The sequence below is a fragment of the Manis pentadactyla genome, chromosome 9 (genome assembly GCF_030020395.1).
Source record: "Manis pentadactyla isolate mManPen7 chromosome 9, mManPen7.hap1, whole genome shotgun sequence".
In the NCBI taxonomy this organism is placed as follows: domain Eukaryota; kingdom Metazoa; phylum Chordata; class Mammalia; order Pholidota; family Manidae; genus Manis; species Manis pentadactyla.
Genome location: NC_080027.1, coordinates 11,169,999 through 11,189,718, shown reverse-complemented (window position 1 = coordinate 11,189,718; position 19,720 = coordinate 11,169,999). Strand labels below are relative to the sequence as shown.

Genomic DNA, 19,720 nt, shown 5'->3' with positions numbered 1-19,720 from the left:
CTCCTAGGAGGGGCGGTGTGGGGACCCAGCTGTCAGCTTAGTCTGGTGCTGGAGCTATTGCACCGTAAGGCTGACGGATGGATGGGCAGACTTTTGGCGAGTCTTATCCCAAAGTCCTTTCAAAGTGCTCAGCAATGGCCTGTCAGACTGGTGTGCTCCTGAGCTATTTCCTGTCTTTTTAATCTCAGGAAATAATCCATTTACAAATATGTCGGCTCCCCCCTGCCTCTGACCCGCAGATTTGGAGGGAACGCCACGGAATGCTGAGGATCTGAAAGGCCGACCAGGGGACTCAAGGCGTCACAGCGCAAGAGTAACGCCGAAAAGGCTCTCCTCATATTTATTGAGCAAATGAACTTAAAACATCTAAAGAATTCTGGGTAGAGGGTTCAACACATGATCAGCACACAATCATTATCTGACCTTGAGTCTAGCCCAAGGGCATGACGCTCCTCAAGGACACCGACAAGGACGTGACCGTGAGGGCGGTCACAAGCTGTAGCAACTGTTTTGGCTCTAATTATCCTGTTTTTGATCACGCATCAAGAGTTGTAGGAAAAACAATCAAGTCATATGTATTTGTACATTTGATTTCTATATGACTTGATTTATGTATTAATCCCATTAATCGCACACAAATAGGGCAGCCACAGAGGGTTGGGCGACCTCATTGAGCGTATGGAACCCAGAAGGGGAAGAGACTTCCCAATGGGCTTTAAAATCTGCCTCAGATCACATAGGCCAGTCAGTGCGGGCAGCGAGCACTCCAGGAGTAACTTTTAAAAGTTTGCTATTGGCGAGTTTTTCTGTCCAGAAGGGAACCGAGTTGGAGACGGACGATCTCTAGTACCATCCTCGGGGTTCGCCTGTCTGCTTCCCACAGCCAGTTTTGAAGCTACTGAGGAATCTCGGAGCCTTTCGGAAGCCTCTGCATGCCAGTTAAAGCAGGCATTCCGTTCTGTGGGCCTATATGGGAACTGTTGCTTTCAAGCGCACGTCCTACGTAAGCAGTCTCGTCTAATCAGAACGCTCCCCGTAATGGCCATTGCGATTCTGGGCTTTGTTAAGATCTTTCCATTTTTGTAGGTATCAGTAGCTTCTGGGGCCACAGTTCTTAGACATAAAATAGGCAGGTGGTCTGAAAGGTGGTGGGCTCAACTCTTTGGAACTTCAAGATCCTGTTTCTTTAGCTAAGTCTTGGGTTTCCTGGAGCCAAGCTAATACCTAAGGGGTGTGTTCCATGGGGTTGGGGACTCTGGAGTTTTACAGTGGACCTTGTTGCACAGAAATGTTCTTGAGGTTGGCAGGTGACCTAGTGTCAGTCTGACCTCTTCTGTGACCAGCCTGCCCTGACCCCAGGAGTCTTAGAGCCAGGCGGCAAGCATGATGACCACGCTCAGCCTTGCCCATCAGCTCTGTGCCTTTGGCCTTTGAGACCCCCTTCAGCAGTGCGCCTGTGACATGCCAGCAGGAACCAAAGAGGAGCTCCAGCAGCCTGGGCCCGGGAACCAGAGTGGGGTCAGGGCTGAACCACAGGTCCCAGAGAAGGGGCACGGCACTCGGGGATTCCAAATGGGAAGTTTTGGACTGAACTACCAGCAGTGCCCTACTTGGACTCCAGTCAAATGGGCGACTGTGGAAAGCCAATTAGATCGGGAGCTGACACAGGGTGGAGTCCAGAACCGGAAGGCACTTTCCCACGGCCCCGGGAAACAGTCAGAAAGACAGAGACCTCAAGGTGTCCCCACGGTACCGGGCCGTGTTCTCATTGTCCCCAGAGCTGTCAGATGTGTCCTTTAGAGCCTGTTGCTGCCACCAAATCTTAAAAAAAAACAAAATACAACCGCATAAATTTTACAAATCTCATTGGCTTTATTCAACAATTCAGGAAGAGAAGCAGCCCACCTAGCAGAGCCCTGCACAGCTGCACAGAGCGGAAGGCTTTCCAGGCAGAAGGGGCGGGATGCTGCCGTTATCAACCGAGTGGATGGCTTCAGGCAAGTCACCTTCCTCTGGGGAGGGCAGCAGTCTGTGAGGAGGGCCACCTCACAAGGGCTGACTGGGAAATCCCAGGCCAGCTGGGAGGGGTTACGTTCCTGGGAGAGGCTGAAGCTGCAGGTAGGCGTGAGTCTTGATTTGGTGACATGAGCTCAGCACAGGTGACTCTGTTGTGGCCAACGGAACCAAGTAATGCTTCCTGTATCCAAAAACTAAACAAGCAATTTAAACCACTCAGGACTGGGGAGCCCCCAAAATGGAAAGCAGGCCTACCCGAAGAATCACAGATGTGTCACGGATGAGTACTGCTCCACACCAAGGGGCAGGGAAGGGAACCAGCCTGTCACCGTGGAGTGGCAGCTTGCCTGGATGCTCAAATCTGAAGACGAACGGCCGTGCGCAAACATGTAGACTTGTCAGTAAGGGCTTTCTCTCGGGCGTGGCCCTGGAATTCTGCAAGGACTTTTTCTGTACTTGAGAATTGAACACGAACGTGCAACTTTATAGATAAGACCTGGAGTTCTCACACTGTAGAAACAAGAGTAGAGAAAGCGGAGGGGTGGCAATGAGCCCTGAGGTGTTGAGTGGGAACCCCAGGGGTTGGAATAAACTTGTGGTTTTTCACCTATATTCAGAAAGAGAGAAATAGATGTGTGTGTGTGAGGGTCAGTCACATACATGTATTCCCCAACTCTGCTGGCTGAGAGCACCCGGCAGCCACGACATCCTGGTGGCAGGGAGCACCCCAGCCGTGGTTCCAAAGACTGCTCCCCATAAAGTCACCAGGTCCTTGGAGACATGGCTGACTCCAGGGCTGTGGCAGGAGGTGCCCACAATGGGCCTGGAGTGTCTCCTGGTGCCAGTAAGGAAGTGCTCCGAACACAGAGTTGAGTGAGGGTTGAAGGATGGTACCAGCCTGACGGAGCCCTGAGAGTGGGGGCCGAGCCGTCGCTGCAACGTGAGGGCATGGGTCGTGAGCCAAAAGAGAGAAATACCACACTTCCTCACTGATGTTGTAAGTAACTGATTAAATAAATGGAGGGTAGGGGATGGGTCATCCTTTAAATTGATAAATGTAGCTGGAAATAGGAAATAGAAAATCACCCTGAGGCAAACGCCACACTAACATTTGCGAGGGAAAGTTGGGAGAGAAACATGATTTGCATAGTTTTGAAGTATTTCCCCAGTACATTAGTATATGAAGGAAACCATAGCAATTTTACATGGAGACCTCCAGCTGACACCGCTTACCCAGTGACCAAGGTCAGCGTGGCTGGTGGTGAAACATCTGTGTCCTGAGCTCTGTGACCTGACACGCTGAGCATCCTGACATCATTTCTGGAGCACAGGTGCCAACAGTGCGTGACCTCGTCCAGACGTCAGAGAACCACACAGAGCAGGGCGTAGTCTACAGAATAACTGAGGGACACTCTACAAACCTATTAAGATCATGAAAGACAAACAAAGATTGTTGTAGGCTGGACAAGGCTGGGGAATAACTAAATGCAACTAGGGAAAAGCCTGGTGGGACCTGAGTGGGGTCTCCTGTTTGGTCAAGGGTATCACAGCAGCACTAACTTGCCAGTTTTGATCGAGGTGCTATGTTATCTAAGATGTTGTCTGTAAGGGACTCCGGATGAGGACATACAGAAGCTCTACTATTCTTGCAGTTTCTCCATGGGTCTTAAATTGCTTCAAATAAAAAGCTAGGAGAAAAAGTTAGTAATGAAAGAAATAATACAAAAGGTAGAATAAGCCAGGTGGCATAGTGGCTAAAACTACAGACCCTGGAGCCAGCCTGTGTTGGTGCCAATCTCTGCCCTGCTGCTTTCCAGCTGTGTGACATTGGACGGGTTGCCTGACGTCTCTGTGCCTCTATTTCCTCTTCTAAAATGAGGAATATAACAGCCCTTATCTCATCAGGTTGAATATCATTAGTGTGTGTAAAGGATTTAGACCAGTGTTGGGTACAAGTGCTTGTGAAGTGCTAGCTTTTATCACTCTTATGATGATGAGAATTCTAAATGGGCAACTGACCCAACAGAAGGGCAGATTAGTGTGTGGGAAGGTCAGTCGACTGCTGTCCTAGGAGGTAATGTGTGAGACTAAAGAGCTGGAAAATGCAAAACAGCAACGAGGAAGGGGACGGAAGCAGAAGGGCCTGCATGCTGCTAGCAGGAGTCCAAGGGTGGAAGGTGAAGGGATGGACAGGAAGGAATATTGGAAGAAATAGCGAAGCTAAACTTCCCAGAATTAAAGGAAGATGAAGGGCTTCAGACTGAAAGGCCACAGAGGCAAGATAAGAAATGAGCCACACTTAGTTAAGAGAATCAAAGAAAAGTTTCCAGAAAGAGAAAATTCCCCAAAGAAAGAACAGATAACCTATGAGGGAACAAAAATCATATTGATACCAGATTTCTCAGCAAATCTTATATGAAGACTATGAGGTGATACATGAAAGAATTGAAATAAAAAGATACAGAATTTAGTATCCAGCCAAATTGTCACTAAAATTTAAGGACATAATAAAGATATTTCCAGGAAGCTCAGAGTAAGTCCCCTCAAACACCTACATCAAAACATTACCTGAGGAGGAAGTGAACACGAAAAGAAGAGAAATCCAGGCAAAGCTGTGGCCCGCTGGAGAAGCAAGGTGAGCAATGCCTTTGCAAAGTCATCTTAGGGGCACAAAAATTCAGGCATGAAGGTGAAAGGGAAGCCCCACAGCCATAGGAGCCCAGGTACGATTCTAGGCTATGCAGATGTGAAGGGGGGGTGGTAAAAGGGGCACAAGAAGGTGTGACAAGGAGGAAGCAGTGACAGGACCTTGTGCCCAGGGCAGAAAACGGACAGAGACAAACGAAGATGAGTGCACGTCTTGAGAACACCCATCACAAAGGACAACCAGAACACGCAGGTTGTCCACCACCCACAACAATTCTTGGCACAGAATAGGCGCTCAGTAAGTATTGATAGAATAAAAGAATGAATATAGCTTTCTTATAAAAGCTATAAGATAGAAAAACCCGTCCCATGAACATCAACAACAAAAAAAGAAACAAAACACAGCACACAGGGACCACCGGCTGCAGCCTGCGCTCTGATCTGGAAGGAGTGGGGGGCGCCCCACAGTCCTAGCAATTCTGAAGTCCCACCAAGTGGCTGTGGTGAAGACCCTGACCCCAGGGCGGGCACCTTCCTGGACAGGAAGACTGGAGTTTGCTCTCCGGACGGGGCACCCTGGTCCACTGACCTCTGTGTCCACCTGTGTCCATGGCTGTGGCTGCTTTTTGGGTCCCCCCACTCCGTCCTCGCCATGTCCTCACATTGCCTCAGGGGGAACTGAGCAGCAGCTTGCCCCTAGAAAGTTGGGGACACAGTGTCTTTGGTCCAGCCTGATGTTTTTAGGGGGCAGTACTCTTTCATTTAATACATTTTTTAAAATTTGATTTAATTGTGGTCAGGCTCACGTTACAAGAGCCACGCCTATAGCTCCTCTCTGCACAGTTCCGAGTCGGGAGCATTTCTCCGCTTTGTCACCCGCAGCCCTCTGGACTGAGAGGCAGGTATGGGGCTTGTCCGCCTCCGCGGTGGGGGCGCACCCCTGACAGGCTCTCATGGCGACGCTGCGCTTCATGACTCAAGAGTCCTCACCGCTTTCTCTCTTACCGGGTGAGGTTGAAAAGCTGTCATCTCTTCTCACACTGCAGGTCCCGGGACGCACTCTCCCCGTCTCCTCGTGCTCCTGCGCCCCTGCCTGCCAGTTTGCCCCTGAGCCCGCCACGCCAAATGCACAACAGCAGCAAGCAGCCCACCTGATGAGCCTTTGCTCCCCAACATCTTATTCTAGGGCTGCAGGTCTATTACCTCTTGGTCTGCCTTCCAAGTATCGGGGGCTGCCTCGCTGCGCTCCCCACTGCTTGCGTTTGCCTGGTTCTCTGGACACACGGGACCAATGCACTTGTGGAAAGAGCCTCAGGACAAGGAACTGGCTGGCACGCTGCTGGCCACTGGGCCCGTGAAAGGCAATGCCACCGCTCCTGCCTCAGTCCGCGGCCTAAAGCAGGACAAGACCAGCGGCCCAGCCCAAAGACAGGTGGGCAGGCCAGCTGTCCCCACTCTGCACAGCTCTTTGACCAGTTCAGTCCTCCAATTGGATGAGGCCCTGCACGCTGGGGAGGGCCGCCCGCTCAGGGCACTCGTTCAGAATTCGTTTCATCAGGGACGCCTCACACCCACCATGTCTGACCACACATATGTGTTGGGGCCCAGTCAAGCTGACACACGGGACCAGCCATCATGCTGGGCATTCTGTCTCACTCTATCTGGCCTCCAAGAACAGCCTCCTTGCTGCGGGCCACCTGGCCTTAGGCTGGCATCACGTTTTCAAAGTTTTCAATGCAGCAACATCTCACTGCACCAGTATGGGTGAGCTGGGCAGCGCTGCCGTAACAACAGCCCCAAATCTCAGGGACTTCAAAGAGAGCTTTGCCTCTTGCTCATGTGTCACTCTGGTGTGGGTCTGCAGGTCGCTGGGGCCTCACTCAGGGACCTGGTACAGAGGCACCCCTCATATGGGAAAGTGGTGAGTCACTTGTGGCCTCAGCATCTCTGCCTGGGAGAGAGACCCCTCACCAGCCCCCTCCTTCCGTAGCCACAGCAAGCCCCAGATCACTAATTTCAGGGTGCTGGGAAGTGCTTTCCTACCAGCGCACACCAGGAAGCAAGCTGGACTGTTGGTGAGCAGCAGGGAGGAATATAGCAGACTGAGAAGTTCCCAGGGACTGGCAGGCTTGTGCAGAGAGGGGCTGGCCTGGAGGAGGTGGCAAGCAGCCAGGCCACTCCATGCACTGGGCACGTGGGTGTGGAAGGAATCAGAGCCTCCCTGAAACTCCCTGAACTGTGCCTCCACAGCCTGCCCTGCGCTCCCGGTCTTCCCCACGGCTGTCCTAATTTTCTGTGGTCCTCTGGGGTGGCCTTTGAACCCAGGCTCCCCAGCTGCTGTCCTTGCAACTTTAAACTCACACAGGCTGCTCGGAAAGAAGGGGCTCTGTGTTGAACAATACCTTGTCCTCAACATGGCGCCTCCAGGACGCGAGGGGCCCTTCCTCAGGCAACCTACCTCAGACTGGTTTTGTGGAAGGTGAATGCCACATGCTCCTTATTTCTCTCTGAAGCCAAACTATTCCCTACTCCTTTTTGGGTAGTAAGAGGCCCTGTAGAGACTTGCTTTTCCCTTAAAATGCTGTGGATTTCCAAAGCCTGGACTGCACAAGAGAAAGAGATACCCTTCTACATCCTATAGATATTTCCAAAAATCTGATTTGATGGGGTGTTAATCAGAGCAGGTTCATACAAGCACCAGTCTGACTTTCCTGGGCAGTTAGAATGATGTCTTCAAGCTGTTACCAAGTTGCTTTATTCTCTGATTATCTGTTCTTGGAAATTCATTAGAAAAAGTCTTGTAAAACCTTGAAGACTTGACAGGAACAGCTCATCGTGATGTAAGCAACCTTCCCGGTGTTCTGACAGCAGTCCTGAGGGCCCCTGTGAGACCCCCTGCTGCCCTTGTGCAGGCACCCGACAGCGCCCATCACTCAGAGGCTCTGTGCGGATTTTCACAAGGCCAGCACCGTGCACTTGGGGACAGGGCAGGGCCACTCCCCACGAGACCATCCCGCTCTGCTACCTTCTCTGCTGCATCCCTGCGAGATGTGTAATGCTGCATGTGGGAGGGGTCAGGCCCTTCCGCAGATCACCTAGGGGTGAGAGTACTAGGGTGCCAGCCACAAACCAAATTTTAAATATTCCAGTAGCCAAAAGAGCAAAGAGCAAAAAGAAATGAGATTTATTTTATTTGAACCAATATATTCAAAATATTATCCCAACATATAATCCACCACAAATATTACCGATGAAATAATCTGTATCTTACCAAACTATTCTTTCTCTCCATGCCTTCCGAATCTGATGTGTGCTTTGTACTGACAGTGTAAACTCTGTCCACAGTAACTCCATGGGCACAACCAGCCTGGGAGCCATCCCGGGTTTGTAAGCCTGCAGGGCAGGCCACCAGGTGCGTCACAACAAGACAGGGAGAAGGGTGCTGGGGCCCTTCGCAGCTCCAGGAGAGAGGCAGGGAGCCCCGACATGGGGGCCACTCGGAACGCAAGAGCAGGAGGGGCTGAGGGAGCCTGACTGGCTCAGGGCATCAGCAGGGCCCTGGGGAAGGGCACGAGGTGCAGGCGGGCCTCTGCTGGCTGCCGCTGTCGCACAGACACTGCCTTCCTGCAAGTGAAGCCACTCTCTGCTCTGCTGCCCATCTTCCCTGGGACTGGACGGAACCAGAAGGGGAGAAAATGTGACTCCAGGAAGGCCCTGGCAGTAGGGCACTGCCCCTCCCAAGGCCTCAGTGGACAGGGTGCTCTCCGTCCTCCCTTCCCCTCACGCTCCCTGGCCCTATAGGGAAAGGTGGGGACAGGAGGGAGGTAAGTGGGGTTATACGGATATGCTGGCCCTATGACACAAAGCTGCTGCCAAATGCACGGGAACCCTCCTATCTCACCACAGCTGCCCCTTCATGTCCCAAAGCCAGCACCCAGTGCCACTGATACCAGGGCACCCTTGAGAGATGCTGGAAGACTCCTCTGGGGAAACAAAGTGTTGAGGAAGAATAGCTTCCTCTACCCTCTAAAGGTTCTTTTGGCCAGCCTAGAATTAAATTGACATGACAGAGACTAAAATGAGGAAATAAAATGCTATTTTGTACATCCAGGGACTATACATGCACGAAGGATCAAGACAGAGAGGTAAAATCAGGTGTGGAAATCATCTGAGCTCAGGAATGGGAGCTGGGCCTGGGGCTTCAAAGAGGAGGGGCTAATTCACAGGGAAACATGAAGAAGAGCAGGTGTTTGTTGGATGTTTGCCTGCCAGGCCGATGGGTTACTCAGACAAAATTTACCTTCACGAAAAACTCTCATTTTGGGAAAGATCCCCCACCCCCACCCGAGTTTAAATTCTTCTGGATAGTTAAGCGAGGGGGCAAAGTTTCTGGAGCCTGTGGGTCTTTACTTCCCTCAGCTCACAATAGGCCACATGTCAAGTGGTGCATTTAGGAAACACGTTCTGATACCCTTTCACAGTCTGCAGGGTGCTGACAGCACCAGGAAACACCCCAAGCAGCCTGGCCGTGGACTTCAGAACCAGGGAAGGAGAAGGGATTCAGGAGGATGTCTGTGGCCGCGGAGGTGTGCGCTGCGGGGTCAGCGCTTGCCCTGTGGCCTGGAGCGGGGAGTCCGGAGGGCGGGGTAGGGGCCCCGCAAGGGGACGGTGAGCAGCGCGGCAGGCTGGGGCTGGGGCTGGTTCAGGACGGGGACAGTCCCAGGCTGGGGAAGAATGCCCCGCGGCGCCCGCGCCCCTACAGGAGGTGGGTCCGCAGAGAGGAGGCTGCTCCCGGTGCCCGGCCAGGAGCGCCCACCCCCGCTCCCCTTGGCCCTCCTCCCACCTTCCCGAAAGTAACTCGACACTCGGCCCTCTGTCCCGCCCTTCTCCTACCCCGCCAATTCCTAATTCTCAAACCCAAAAAAGGAAACTGGAGAAATCGAAACTACTGGGGAAGGGAAGTGAGGGCCAGGAGCATCGCCCAGCGTCCGGACCTCAGCGCGCAGTGCCCGCGCCATGAACCGCAGCTCCCAGCCGCTCTTCAGCGGCGCGCACACCGGCGTCCCCCCGACCTACGAGATGCTCAAGGAGGAGCACGAGGTGGCCGTGCTGGGGGCGCCCCAGACGGCGGCCCCCGTGACGACCACCGTGATCAACATCCGCAGCGAGACCTCTGTGCCCGACCACATCGTCTGGTCCCTGTTCAACACGCTCTTCCTGAACGTCTGCTGCCTGGGCTTCGTGGCGTTCGCCTACTCCGTGAAGGTGGGTGGCGCGGGGGGTCCCCGGAGGGCACCTGGGGTTGGGGGGCCCGTGCGTGTGCAGGTCACAGTGCGGCTGCGGGGGGCACGTGGCGAGGGTCGTGGCCGGCCTTTGTCCCCGGGACTCCAAGGAGCCCCCCCGGGACCGCTACCAGAAGTCACACACCTCGGACTCGGGCTGTGGCCCCAGGAGCTCTCGGAAGAACAGACGAGCCCACGGGGAGCTTTCTCTCCCTGTGGGTGGGAGGCCAGCCACGGGGTCAAGCAAGGGAAGAGGGCGCTGCGGCCTCCTGCAGAGGCTGAGGTTGGAGGAAGGAGACGGGTCCCGACCGGCCAGGCCCCAGGGCAGGAGCACGGGTGGTGTCCCCTGGGGGAGAAGGCCAGGTGGGGGTGCCTTGGCGGGGACCCCGGAGGAGGAGCCAGGGCCCAGCACGTGGCTCCCACCTGGACCCTCTCCTGACCGCCCTGCCGTCTCCTCCCCCAGTCCAGGGACCGGAAGATGGTGGGCGACGTGATCGGGGCGCAGAGCTATGCGTCCACCGCCAAGTGCCTCAACATCTGGGCCCTGATCTTGGGCCTCCTTCTGACCATCGTGTTCATCATTATTTGCGCCACTGGCTCAGTGATGATTTTCCAGGCCGTTTCAGAGTCCGCGAAGGGTTATGGAGGCCACTAGCTTCTGCCATGGCCTGAGGCTGTCACCCGTTTTCCAGCGGTTTATACGCACATTTGTCTACAAGTATATGTTTTCAATAAAGAACTTGTATGGGAGGCTCATGTGTTTTCAGCTGGGGAGGAGGCCCTGCTGAATCCCCAGCCTGCCCCCGAGACAGAGCCCACTGCTTGCTGCTCTAGGGGCCCGGGCATGTCCTCGGGCCTCATGCATCTGGCCTCAAGCTGGGGACAAGATAGGGACAGCCGTTTGGGGGCGGGACCTCCCTCCTTCCCAGAGGCCTGAGCCCCGACCCAAGATGGTCTGTTCGGGAAGGCTGGCCGCAGGGTCCACAACACTTTAGGGCCTGAGACCGCCGTCGGCTCGGGAGGGCTCCAGGGGACCTGACGGGGACGCCACAGAGCGCCTCTGCGGAGACAGCCCCACGGGTCCCCGCCCCGGTAGCTCGGTTCTCGGGCTCTGCCAAGGCTCCCGGGGCTGCGGTGCCTACAGCCTCCCCAGTACACAGGGACACGGCTGTGGATCCCCCACACCCCGTCCTGCCCCCAAACAGCAGGGCCCTAACCCTAGGAAGTGTCCGCCGGCCAAGGGTCCCCAGGGTGGGCCTTGGAAGCGCACGATTGCGCCCCACGCGCGGGGTCCCCCGAGTGCGACACAACGCGATTCCGCCCCGAGCCGGGGAGACGCGGGCACATACTCGGGCGGGGAGAGGGTGCTACAGGGCCCAGAGGCGGCGGCCGGACGGGGAACGGAGTCCCGTCCCCTCCAGGGCACGTCTGCCCCCGAGCCCCGGCCACTAGTGACCACCCCGCGACGGGAGGACGCGCCGTGCCACGGCTCCGTGGGAAGATTCCAGAACCACAGACCCGCTCGTCTGCCGGACCGAGACCGCCCCACGTCGGACAGGCCCCGCCCCTCGCCCCTTCGCACAAGCCGGGCCCCGCCCATCCCTCCGTCACCCAGCCGGGTCCCCAGCCCTGGACACGCCCCGGGCCGGCCCCGCCCCCCTCAACTCTACCTCCCGCCAGCCTCCCTCCACCCCTTCCTCCAGGGCCGCCTCCTCCTTGCTAACTGCCCCGGACGACGCGGGACCCCTGGACGTCCCCCTGGGACGCGAGCTCGCGGCGGCGCCGCGCCCCGCTAACCCGAGCTCCACGAGGAGCACGCGGGCCCTGCAGCCCGGCCTGCACGTGCGCCCGGGCCTCGCCGCCTCGGAGTGCACCCCAGCTCCCTGCCTGCTGCGCCGGGGGCCGCCCCGGCAGGACCCTCGTCGCGCGGACCGCAGGGCACGTGGGCGGACGCCCGTGCTGACCGCCCTCGCTGCCAGCTGCCCGGCGGGGAGCCTGGGAACTGGGTCTGCGTGCCCGCCGCCCCCCGCCCTGGAGCCAGTCCCTTCAGACCCGAAGGGCGAGTCCGGCCGCCTTCCCTCCCCAGGACCTTCCTCGCGAGGACCCCTCGTGACCACACTGGGGTCCCGGAAGCGGGGTGCTCTGCTGCGCGTCATCGCCCTCCGCAGCGGCCCCCGCGGCCGGCGATGGGCCACGGAGTCGGGACCTCCGGGGTTGACAAGCGTGAGGGGCTTTGGGCGGCCGACCCCTGTGGGTCCCTCCCGGGACGACCCCAGGCGACCACCTGCTATCATCGGGGCCCCAGGGCGCCAGGATCCCCAACACCCGACGCGTACGTGCAGCAGGGTTGCCAACTGCACTCAGGCAGGCTCTCCAAGGTGACCGCCCAGCACCTGGTGCCACACGCAGGGCATGGTGAGTCAGTCCACAGGGCCAGAGACAGGGCTGCCTGCAGTGGGTGGAGGATCGTTCCGCGCCGCAGGTGCAGCCCGCGCTCTGGCGAAGCCCACACCCCAGGCCCCAGGGGCCCCAGGGACCGGGGACATTCCCGGGGCACTGTGCAGCTGCTGACCCGGCCGAGGGGGCAGGGTTGGGATGGGACGAATTGGTCTTCCTTTGCAGGTCCGATTATTGGCTTCTGCCGCCAGCCCGGAGCTGAGCACTCCGTCCCTCCCTCGAGCCACTGCCGGCCACCCCCAGGAACAAGGACCGCGCCTCGTGCGCGGGAGGGGGCAGCGATGGCTGGATGGCGCAGGAGGGGCTGGGAGAGCCCGGGTTCCATCAGCGGTGCCCAGATAGAAACCCATGGCCTTCCCAGAGGGCCTGAGCTGCTCAGCTTACCCAGCCCGGCTGCCCCGAGCCGGCAGGGACCGGGACACGTATCCTCGGGGCGCAGGTGACCGGATACATCAAGTTCTGGGATCACGACCCAGACCTTGGGGAGCAGGGAAACCCCCACAGTAAGCACCCTGGCACCGCAGTGGGCAAGGGGGTGGGCTCGGTCTCAGCAACAGGCTGGAGGCTCTCAGCAGTGCCCCTCCGCAGTGGATGGCAGCAGGTCACACAGGGGCTGTTTATTGAATCCTCTGAAGTGTGCAGGCCCTGCGTGCAGGTTTGGGCAAGATGGCAGGCCCCCAGCCCCTGGAGGCGCGGCTGGCGGTGGATGCAGGAAGTGGGGTATCGCCTGCAGCCCGCAGCTGCTAGTGGCCCCTGCCCTCCTGCATAAACTTTGAAATCGCAGCCTAGGCTGCCAGGCAGGCAAGCCCCAGGAAACGACGACTCCAGCGGCCGCAAGTAGGCATGGCTCTGGGCCCCGATGACGTCACCCTGCATCCTGCATCCCTGCACCGGGAGGGGTGGTGGGAAGACACGGTGAGGGGCCACCGGAGCGGGGGTGGGGGGGAAGCCCGGAGCAATGACTGGGGTCCTCCCTGGTGGTCCCTGCAGCAGCCCCCGCCCTCCTGGTTCCCTGGAGCCTGAGCAGGACAGGGCCCACTCCTCCCACGCCCCCTGGGCCTCCATCTACTTCCTCAGAGACACTCAGCCGCTCTGGAAGCCTGGGGGCTCACCATTCCCCTCTCTGGCACCTTCACTGGCAACTCACCCCACCCGGGGTCGGTGTCCTTTGAGTACCTTTCCCTTCTCCTTCATGAGTCTTGAGGTCTGGACGCACAGCGTGAAGGATGCAGTCTCTCATCTGGACTGTGAAGGGGGACCTGGGGACTGGAGGTGCAGGTGGACCCCGCCATCCCCTGCACACCCCGCTGCAATCTCCCCGGACGATCCCGCTGCCACACACGGCCCCACCGCCCAGCCCCTGCATACACACACGCACACCGGCTCCCCAGCCCCAGGTGCCCTCTGGGCATGTGGACAGGGTCACAGGCCCCTCGGGGAACTCCCCCACACCACCCACCCTCACAGAGTAGGTGCATGCCACGCAGCCCAGGCAGCAGACGTTCTGGACGGTTGTGTGGAACAGGGACCAGATGATGTGGTTGGGCACAGAGGTCTCAGGCTGGATGTGATCATGGTGGTCGTCCCGGGGGCTGTGCTCTGGGGCTTCCCCAGCACGGCCACCTTGTTCTGCCTGATCATCTCTGCTTTTGGGGGTGCAGGTGTCGTCCCAAGGGAGGAAGGGCTGAGGAGAGGGGCTCCTGATACGGAGGCCTGAGCAGCTGAGGCCCAGATGCTGGGCCGCGCCCAGGGGATGTCCCTCTCTGGGGAGTTCTGAGTTCTCTGAAAGTTTCTGCTTCCTGGTGTTTTGTGAGTTGGAAATTGGCTGGCACTCAGAAGGTGGACAAAGGGCTGCGAGTCAGTTACACTAGGGGAGGTGTGCGGAGGGCTGCAGGCGAGGGGCGCTCCTGTCCAGACTCAAGGCAGCCTTGCCTCTGCGGACCCCTCCTCCTGTAGGGGTGTGGGCGGCCCTGGGCACTACTCCCCAGCCTCAGCGCCAGCCTGCTGCAGGCTCACTGTCCCCGTGCAGGGTCCCTCCCAGGTGCCCTTACAGACCCCACACCCAGCCCCAGAGGGGGCCCCCATCTCCCTATAGCCCACACCTCAGTTGTCCCAGGCCTCCTCCTGGATTGTGCCGTCAGGAGCTGCCACCTTGACCCTAGCGGCCCAGCTGGGTCAGGGCTCCCAGCCCAGCCTGCAGGTGCCCCCAGTGGCTCCTACACCACCCGGAGGTTGGGCCTCTGGCTCTGGGGCCTCCTCTGGATTCCCAGCTTCTGACCCTTTCGGCCCCTTGCCTGGCCTCCCCTCACAGGCCGTCGGCTGCTTCCTGCAGCTGCCACCTCTGGGTGCCCCACAGCGGCGTCACCTGTACCCCATTCCTATGTTCAGCCCTCCCTGTAGAAGTATCTCGTGTGGCTCTGCTTTCCTGCCAGACCCTCCCTGACCCGGGAGCCGTGCTACTCCCACGTGCGTGCTCGGGCTGTCAGAGGGCAGGGGCGGGACGCCACCTGCCCTGGTGCCTGCTCTGGGGTGAGGTCAGTGAGGGGCGGGGTGGGGCGCCAGCAGGCCCGAGTGGGCGGCTGCCCTTGCCAGTGTCTGTGGGACAAACTCCCACCTGGGCCATCTCAGGCCGACATGACGTCCCTTTCACGGTGGGACCTGGGGTGGGAACCAGCTCATGTGCAGCTTTCCACGTGCGGCTGAGGAGACGTGGCCTCAAGTGGGTAGGTGGCAGTAAATGTAGTGACAGGACTGCCAAGTGGTGCACTTGACTGTTTCCTCATTTAATATAACATTGCGTGTGTTGGTTGTATGACTTAAGTCTTTAATCGGGTAAAAGTGCACAACAGAAATTTCGCATTTTCCTGTGGTGAGTGGAGAGTTCAGTGACTTTTGTACCTTCTTGCTGGTGCTGCTGTCTCTACTCTTACTTCCCAAGGTCTTACCCGTGTCAAATAGAAACCCATTCCCAATCCCATCTGTCCTCCATTGATGACCATTTTTCAGCCACCAATGTGCCTTCTGCCTAAATGGGTCTCCGTCTTCTGGGCAATTCTTGTGTGTGACATTACACAGGATGTGGCCTTTTGCGTCATCTTCTTTCATAGTGCGTTCTGTGTTATAGCTTGTGCCAGGACTGGGCTCCTTTTTATGTGCAATTCATATTGTATTTGAAGGCTTTACCATGTTTTGATAATCCATCAATTTGTGGACAGTTGGGTATGTCCAGTGTTTTATCCATTATTAATAATGTTTCTAGAAACATCCAGAGTCAATTTTTTGTGTGAATACTTGTTTTTACTTCTCTCCCGCAGCTGCCTAGCAGTGGGGTTACTGGGTTGTATCCTAATTCTACGTTTAGCTTTTGAGAAGGCACCCGTTTCCCACGGCAGCTGCATCATATACATCCCTCAGTACCTCCTGGACAGAGGCAGGCACCTCCTCACTGGCTCCCTGGCTGTTTGCACCGCCTGCTGGGCTATGTCAAGTTGCTACTGAATTGTCGCAGTTCCCTGATGCTCTGAATAGTATTCCTTCGTCAGATAGATGAACTGCAAGACCTCATTTCCATTCTGTAGGTTGTCTTTCACTTTCTTGAAAGTGTCCTTTGAGGCACAGACGTTTTTAATTTGCCAAAGCACAGTTTACCTGTTTTGTTTCATTGCTTGTGTCATTTTTAGGAAACTGCTGCCCAATCTGAGGCCACAGTCACACCTTTATTTCCTCTTAATAGTTTTGCTGTTTTAGCTCTTATATTAGGTCTTTGATCCATTTTGAGTTGACTCTTAAAAATAATTTGTAAGGCAAAGGGTTCAATCCTTTCTATGTGGATATCCAGTTGGCCCAGCACCATTTGTTGTAAGGTCTTGGGACCCCTGTTGAAAATCAATTAACCATAGATGTGTAGGCTTATTACTGGACTATAAATTCCATTCCATCAGTCCTGGTGCCAGTACCATGAAATCAATGAATAAATTGTCAAAACTGACAGCAACAACTTAAAAATCATTTTTATTGTGGTAAAGTATACATAACATAAAACTTAACATTTAAACCTTACTTAAGTATATGATTAATTGTCTCCCTATAAGCTTATTTTCTGAAATTTCAGTGGTTATTGGAGGAAGGATATTGGTCAAGTCAGCAGCAACTGACTCTGTATAAGATTATCTGCTACCTTCCTACATTCCTGACTAATTTTTCTGCTTCCCACTCACTGGCCAATGAACAGAAAGATGGCACATGTTGGGGGTGGGGTTCCATCCTTCATCCAGTTTGAGATCTTCGCCTCTACCAAGGATCTATAGTGGGCATTCAGCTGTCCGCTCTGGGAACTCAAGGGAGAAAAGCAAGTTCATGCAAAGGCCACATGACTCATGGGATTAAAATGTTCCCATAGTGAAGGCAGCATAGCACAGAGAAGATAAGTAGTGACTCTATAGCATCTTACTATGCTGATGGACAGTGACTGCAGTGGGGTATGGGGGGAATCTAGTAACCAATGTTGCTCACGTGACTGTATATTAATGATACCAAAAAAAACCTCATTTAATATATAGAAGGTATGTTTAATATTCCTTAAAATAATCCAGCTAATTCTTTTAAGCTTCATTGCATTGTTTCCTTACTCTGAGCCCATCAGCAATTAATATTTTACTCATTTAATGTCTAGTTTTGTATATTTACATATAAATGTTTCATTTCTTTAAGCTTGTGAACTAGTTTTTCTCCATTGTCTATTCTTCCTTGAGTGTCTGGAATAGACCTGATACATAATAAGTATTTGTGGGATTTGTAAAAAAAAAAAAATGTTCCCACAGTGGCCAGTTATGTCACCTCTGCCAGAACACACAGGAGAGAATGGTAGAAGCTCATATCAAGGCGGAAATGGAATGAGAAATTCCCTAAATTTTAGCAATCTGAAAATCAAAGACAAGAATTCCATCAAATGTCACATCTGAAACCTTGCTAGCAAGAAGTGGAGTGAAATACTGGCAATGTTGAAAGAAGAAAACAAGAAGACCTATCTGAAATTTGGTATCTAGGAAAATTGTTCCTCAAAAGTGAAGGAGAACTAGAGCAAATAGTTCTAAAATTCATATGGAAACACAAAAGACCCTGAATAGCCAAAGCAATCCTGAGAAGGAAGAATAAAGCTGGGGGATTACACTTCCTGACTTCAAGCTCTACTACAAAGCCACAGTAATCAAGACAGTTTGGTACTGGCAGAAGAACAGACCCATCCACCAATGGAACAGACTACAGAGCCCAGATATAAACCCAAGCATATATGTTCAATTAATATACAATAAAGGAGCCATGGATATACAATGGGGAAATGACAGCCTCTTCAACAGCTGGTGTTGGCAAAACTGGACAGCTACATGCAAGAGAATGAAACTGGGTTATTGTCTAACCCCATACACAAAAGTAAACTTAAAAAGGATCAAAGACCTGAATGTAAGTCATGAAACCATAAAACTCTTAGAAGATAACATAGGCAAAAATCTCTTGAATATAAACCTGAGCTACTTTTTCCTGAATTCATCTCCTCTGGCAGGGAAACAAAAAATGAATGAATGGGACTACATAATGCTAAAAAGCTTCTGTACAGCGAAGGACACCATCAGCAGAACAAAAAGGCATCCTACAGTATGGGAGAATATATTTGTAAATAACATCTGACAAGGGGTTAACATCCAAAATATATAAAGAACTCATATGCCTCAACACCCAAAAAGCAAATAACTGGCCAACATCCAAAAGACAAACAACAACAAATGCTGGCGAGGATGTGGAGAAAGGGGAACCCTCCCACACTGCTGGTGGGAATGTAAACCAGTTCAACCATTGTGGAAAGCAGTATGGAGGTTCCTCAAAAGCTAAAAATAGAAATACCTTTTGACCCAGAAATTTACCCTAAGAATGCAGTATCCCAGTTTCAAAAAGACAGATGCACCCCTATGTTTATCACAGCACTATTTACAATAGCCAAGAAATGGAAGCAACCTAAGTGTCCATCAGTAGATGAATGGATAAAGAAGATGTGGTACATATACACAATGGGATATTATTCATCCATAAGAAGAAAACAAATCCTACCATTTGCAACAACATGGATGGAGCTAGAGGGTATTATGCTCAGTGAAATAAGCCAGGCGGAGAAAGACAAGTACCAAATGATTTCACTCATCTGTGGAGCATAAGAACAAAGCAAAAACTGAAGGAACAAAACAGCAGCAGATTCACAGAACCCAAGAATGCACTAACAGTTGCCAAAGGGAAAGGGGCTGGGTGTGGGGGTGGGAAGGGAGGGAGAAGGGGTATAAAGGGCACTACGTGATTAGCACACATAATGTAGCGGGGGACACGGGGAAGGCAGTATAGCACAGAGAAAAGTAGTGATTCTAAAGCATCTTCCTGGGCTGATGGACAGTGACTGTAATGGGGTATGTGGTGGGGACTTGATAATGGGGGGAATCTAGTAACCACAATGTTGCTCATGTAATTTTTTATTAATGATACCAAAATTTTAAAGTGAAGGAGAAATAGATTTTCTCAAAGAAAAACAGGGGATCTGTTTGTCAGCAGATCCACCCTTTAAGAAATGTTAAAAGAGGTTTCCAGGCAAAAATAAAACTATTTACATTAGAAATTTTTATCCACATTAAGGAAGTACATCAGAGAAGGAAAGAAAAGAAGGTAAAATAAAGTATTTGATTTCTTATTCTTAATTCTTAATGGCCAAAAGATGGAAGCAACCTAGATGTCCAGCAACAGATGAAAGGGTAAACAAATTATGATATATACACACAGTGGAATATTATTCAGCCATAAAAAGGAACAAAGTCCTGATACATGCTACAAACTTGGGTGACCCTCAAAACCGTGATGCTAAATGAAAGATGACAGTTACAAAAGGTTACATATGATGATTGCTCTCGTATGGTATATCCAGAGTAAGTCCATAGAGACAGAAAGCAGACTAGTGGGGATCAGGAGACAGGAGGAAAGGGAGTGGAGAGCGGTTAACTGAAACAGGGTATTTTTCTGGGGCAGTGAGAAGTTTGGAACTAGAGAGACATGGTAGTTGTACAATGTTATTAATACACCAAATGCCACTAAACTACACCTTTGAATGGTTAATTGTATGTTACATGAATTCAACATCAACTTAAAAACAAAAAAAATAAAAGCTCCAACATATTCCTGGGGTTCTAGAAACCAGGCACAAGGGGCTTAGGAAAAACCTGGGGGGAGTCCCAGCACTCACCTCTGTGCAAACGGGAAATGAAGGTGAAAGTAGGCCGCCCACCCAC

The 19,720-nt window shown here is 53.7% G+C and overlaps 1 protein-coding gene and 1 long non-coding RNA gene across 2 annotated transcripts; one reads left to right on the top strand and one right to left on the bottom strand.

Moving 5' to 3' along the window:
- Nucleotides 1-1,848: 1,848 nt before the first annotated feature.
- Nucleotides 1,849-2,858, bottom strand: LOC130684786 (uncharacterized). The gene is made up of 2 exons (XR_008999121.1): nucleotides 2,272-2,858; nucleotides 1,849-2,165 (listed from the first exon to the last, which is right to left on the bottom strand). It is a non-coding gene; the product is annotated as an uncharacterized LOC130684786 (long non-coding RNA).
- Nucleotides 2,859-9,606: 6,748 nt separating this feature from the next.
- On the top strand, nucleotides 9,607-10,694 carry LOC118933159 (interferon-induced transmembrane protein 3-like). Its single transcript, XM_036927157.2, has 2 exons — nucleotides 9,607-9,927; nucleotides 10,408-10,694. The coding sequence occupies exons 1-2, from the start codon at nucleotides 9,679-9,681 to the stop codon at nucleotides 10,597-10,599; spliced, it is 441 nt and encodes a 146-aa protein (XP_036783052.2). The 5' UTR covers nucleotides 9,607-9,678; the 3' UTR covers nucleotides 10,600-10,694.
- Nucleotides 10,695-19,720: the final 9,026 nt, after the last annotated feature.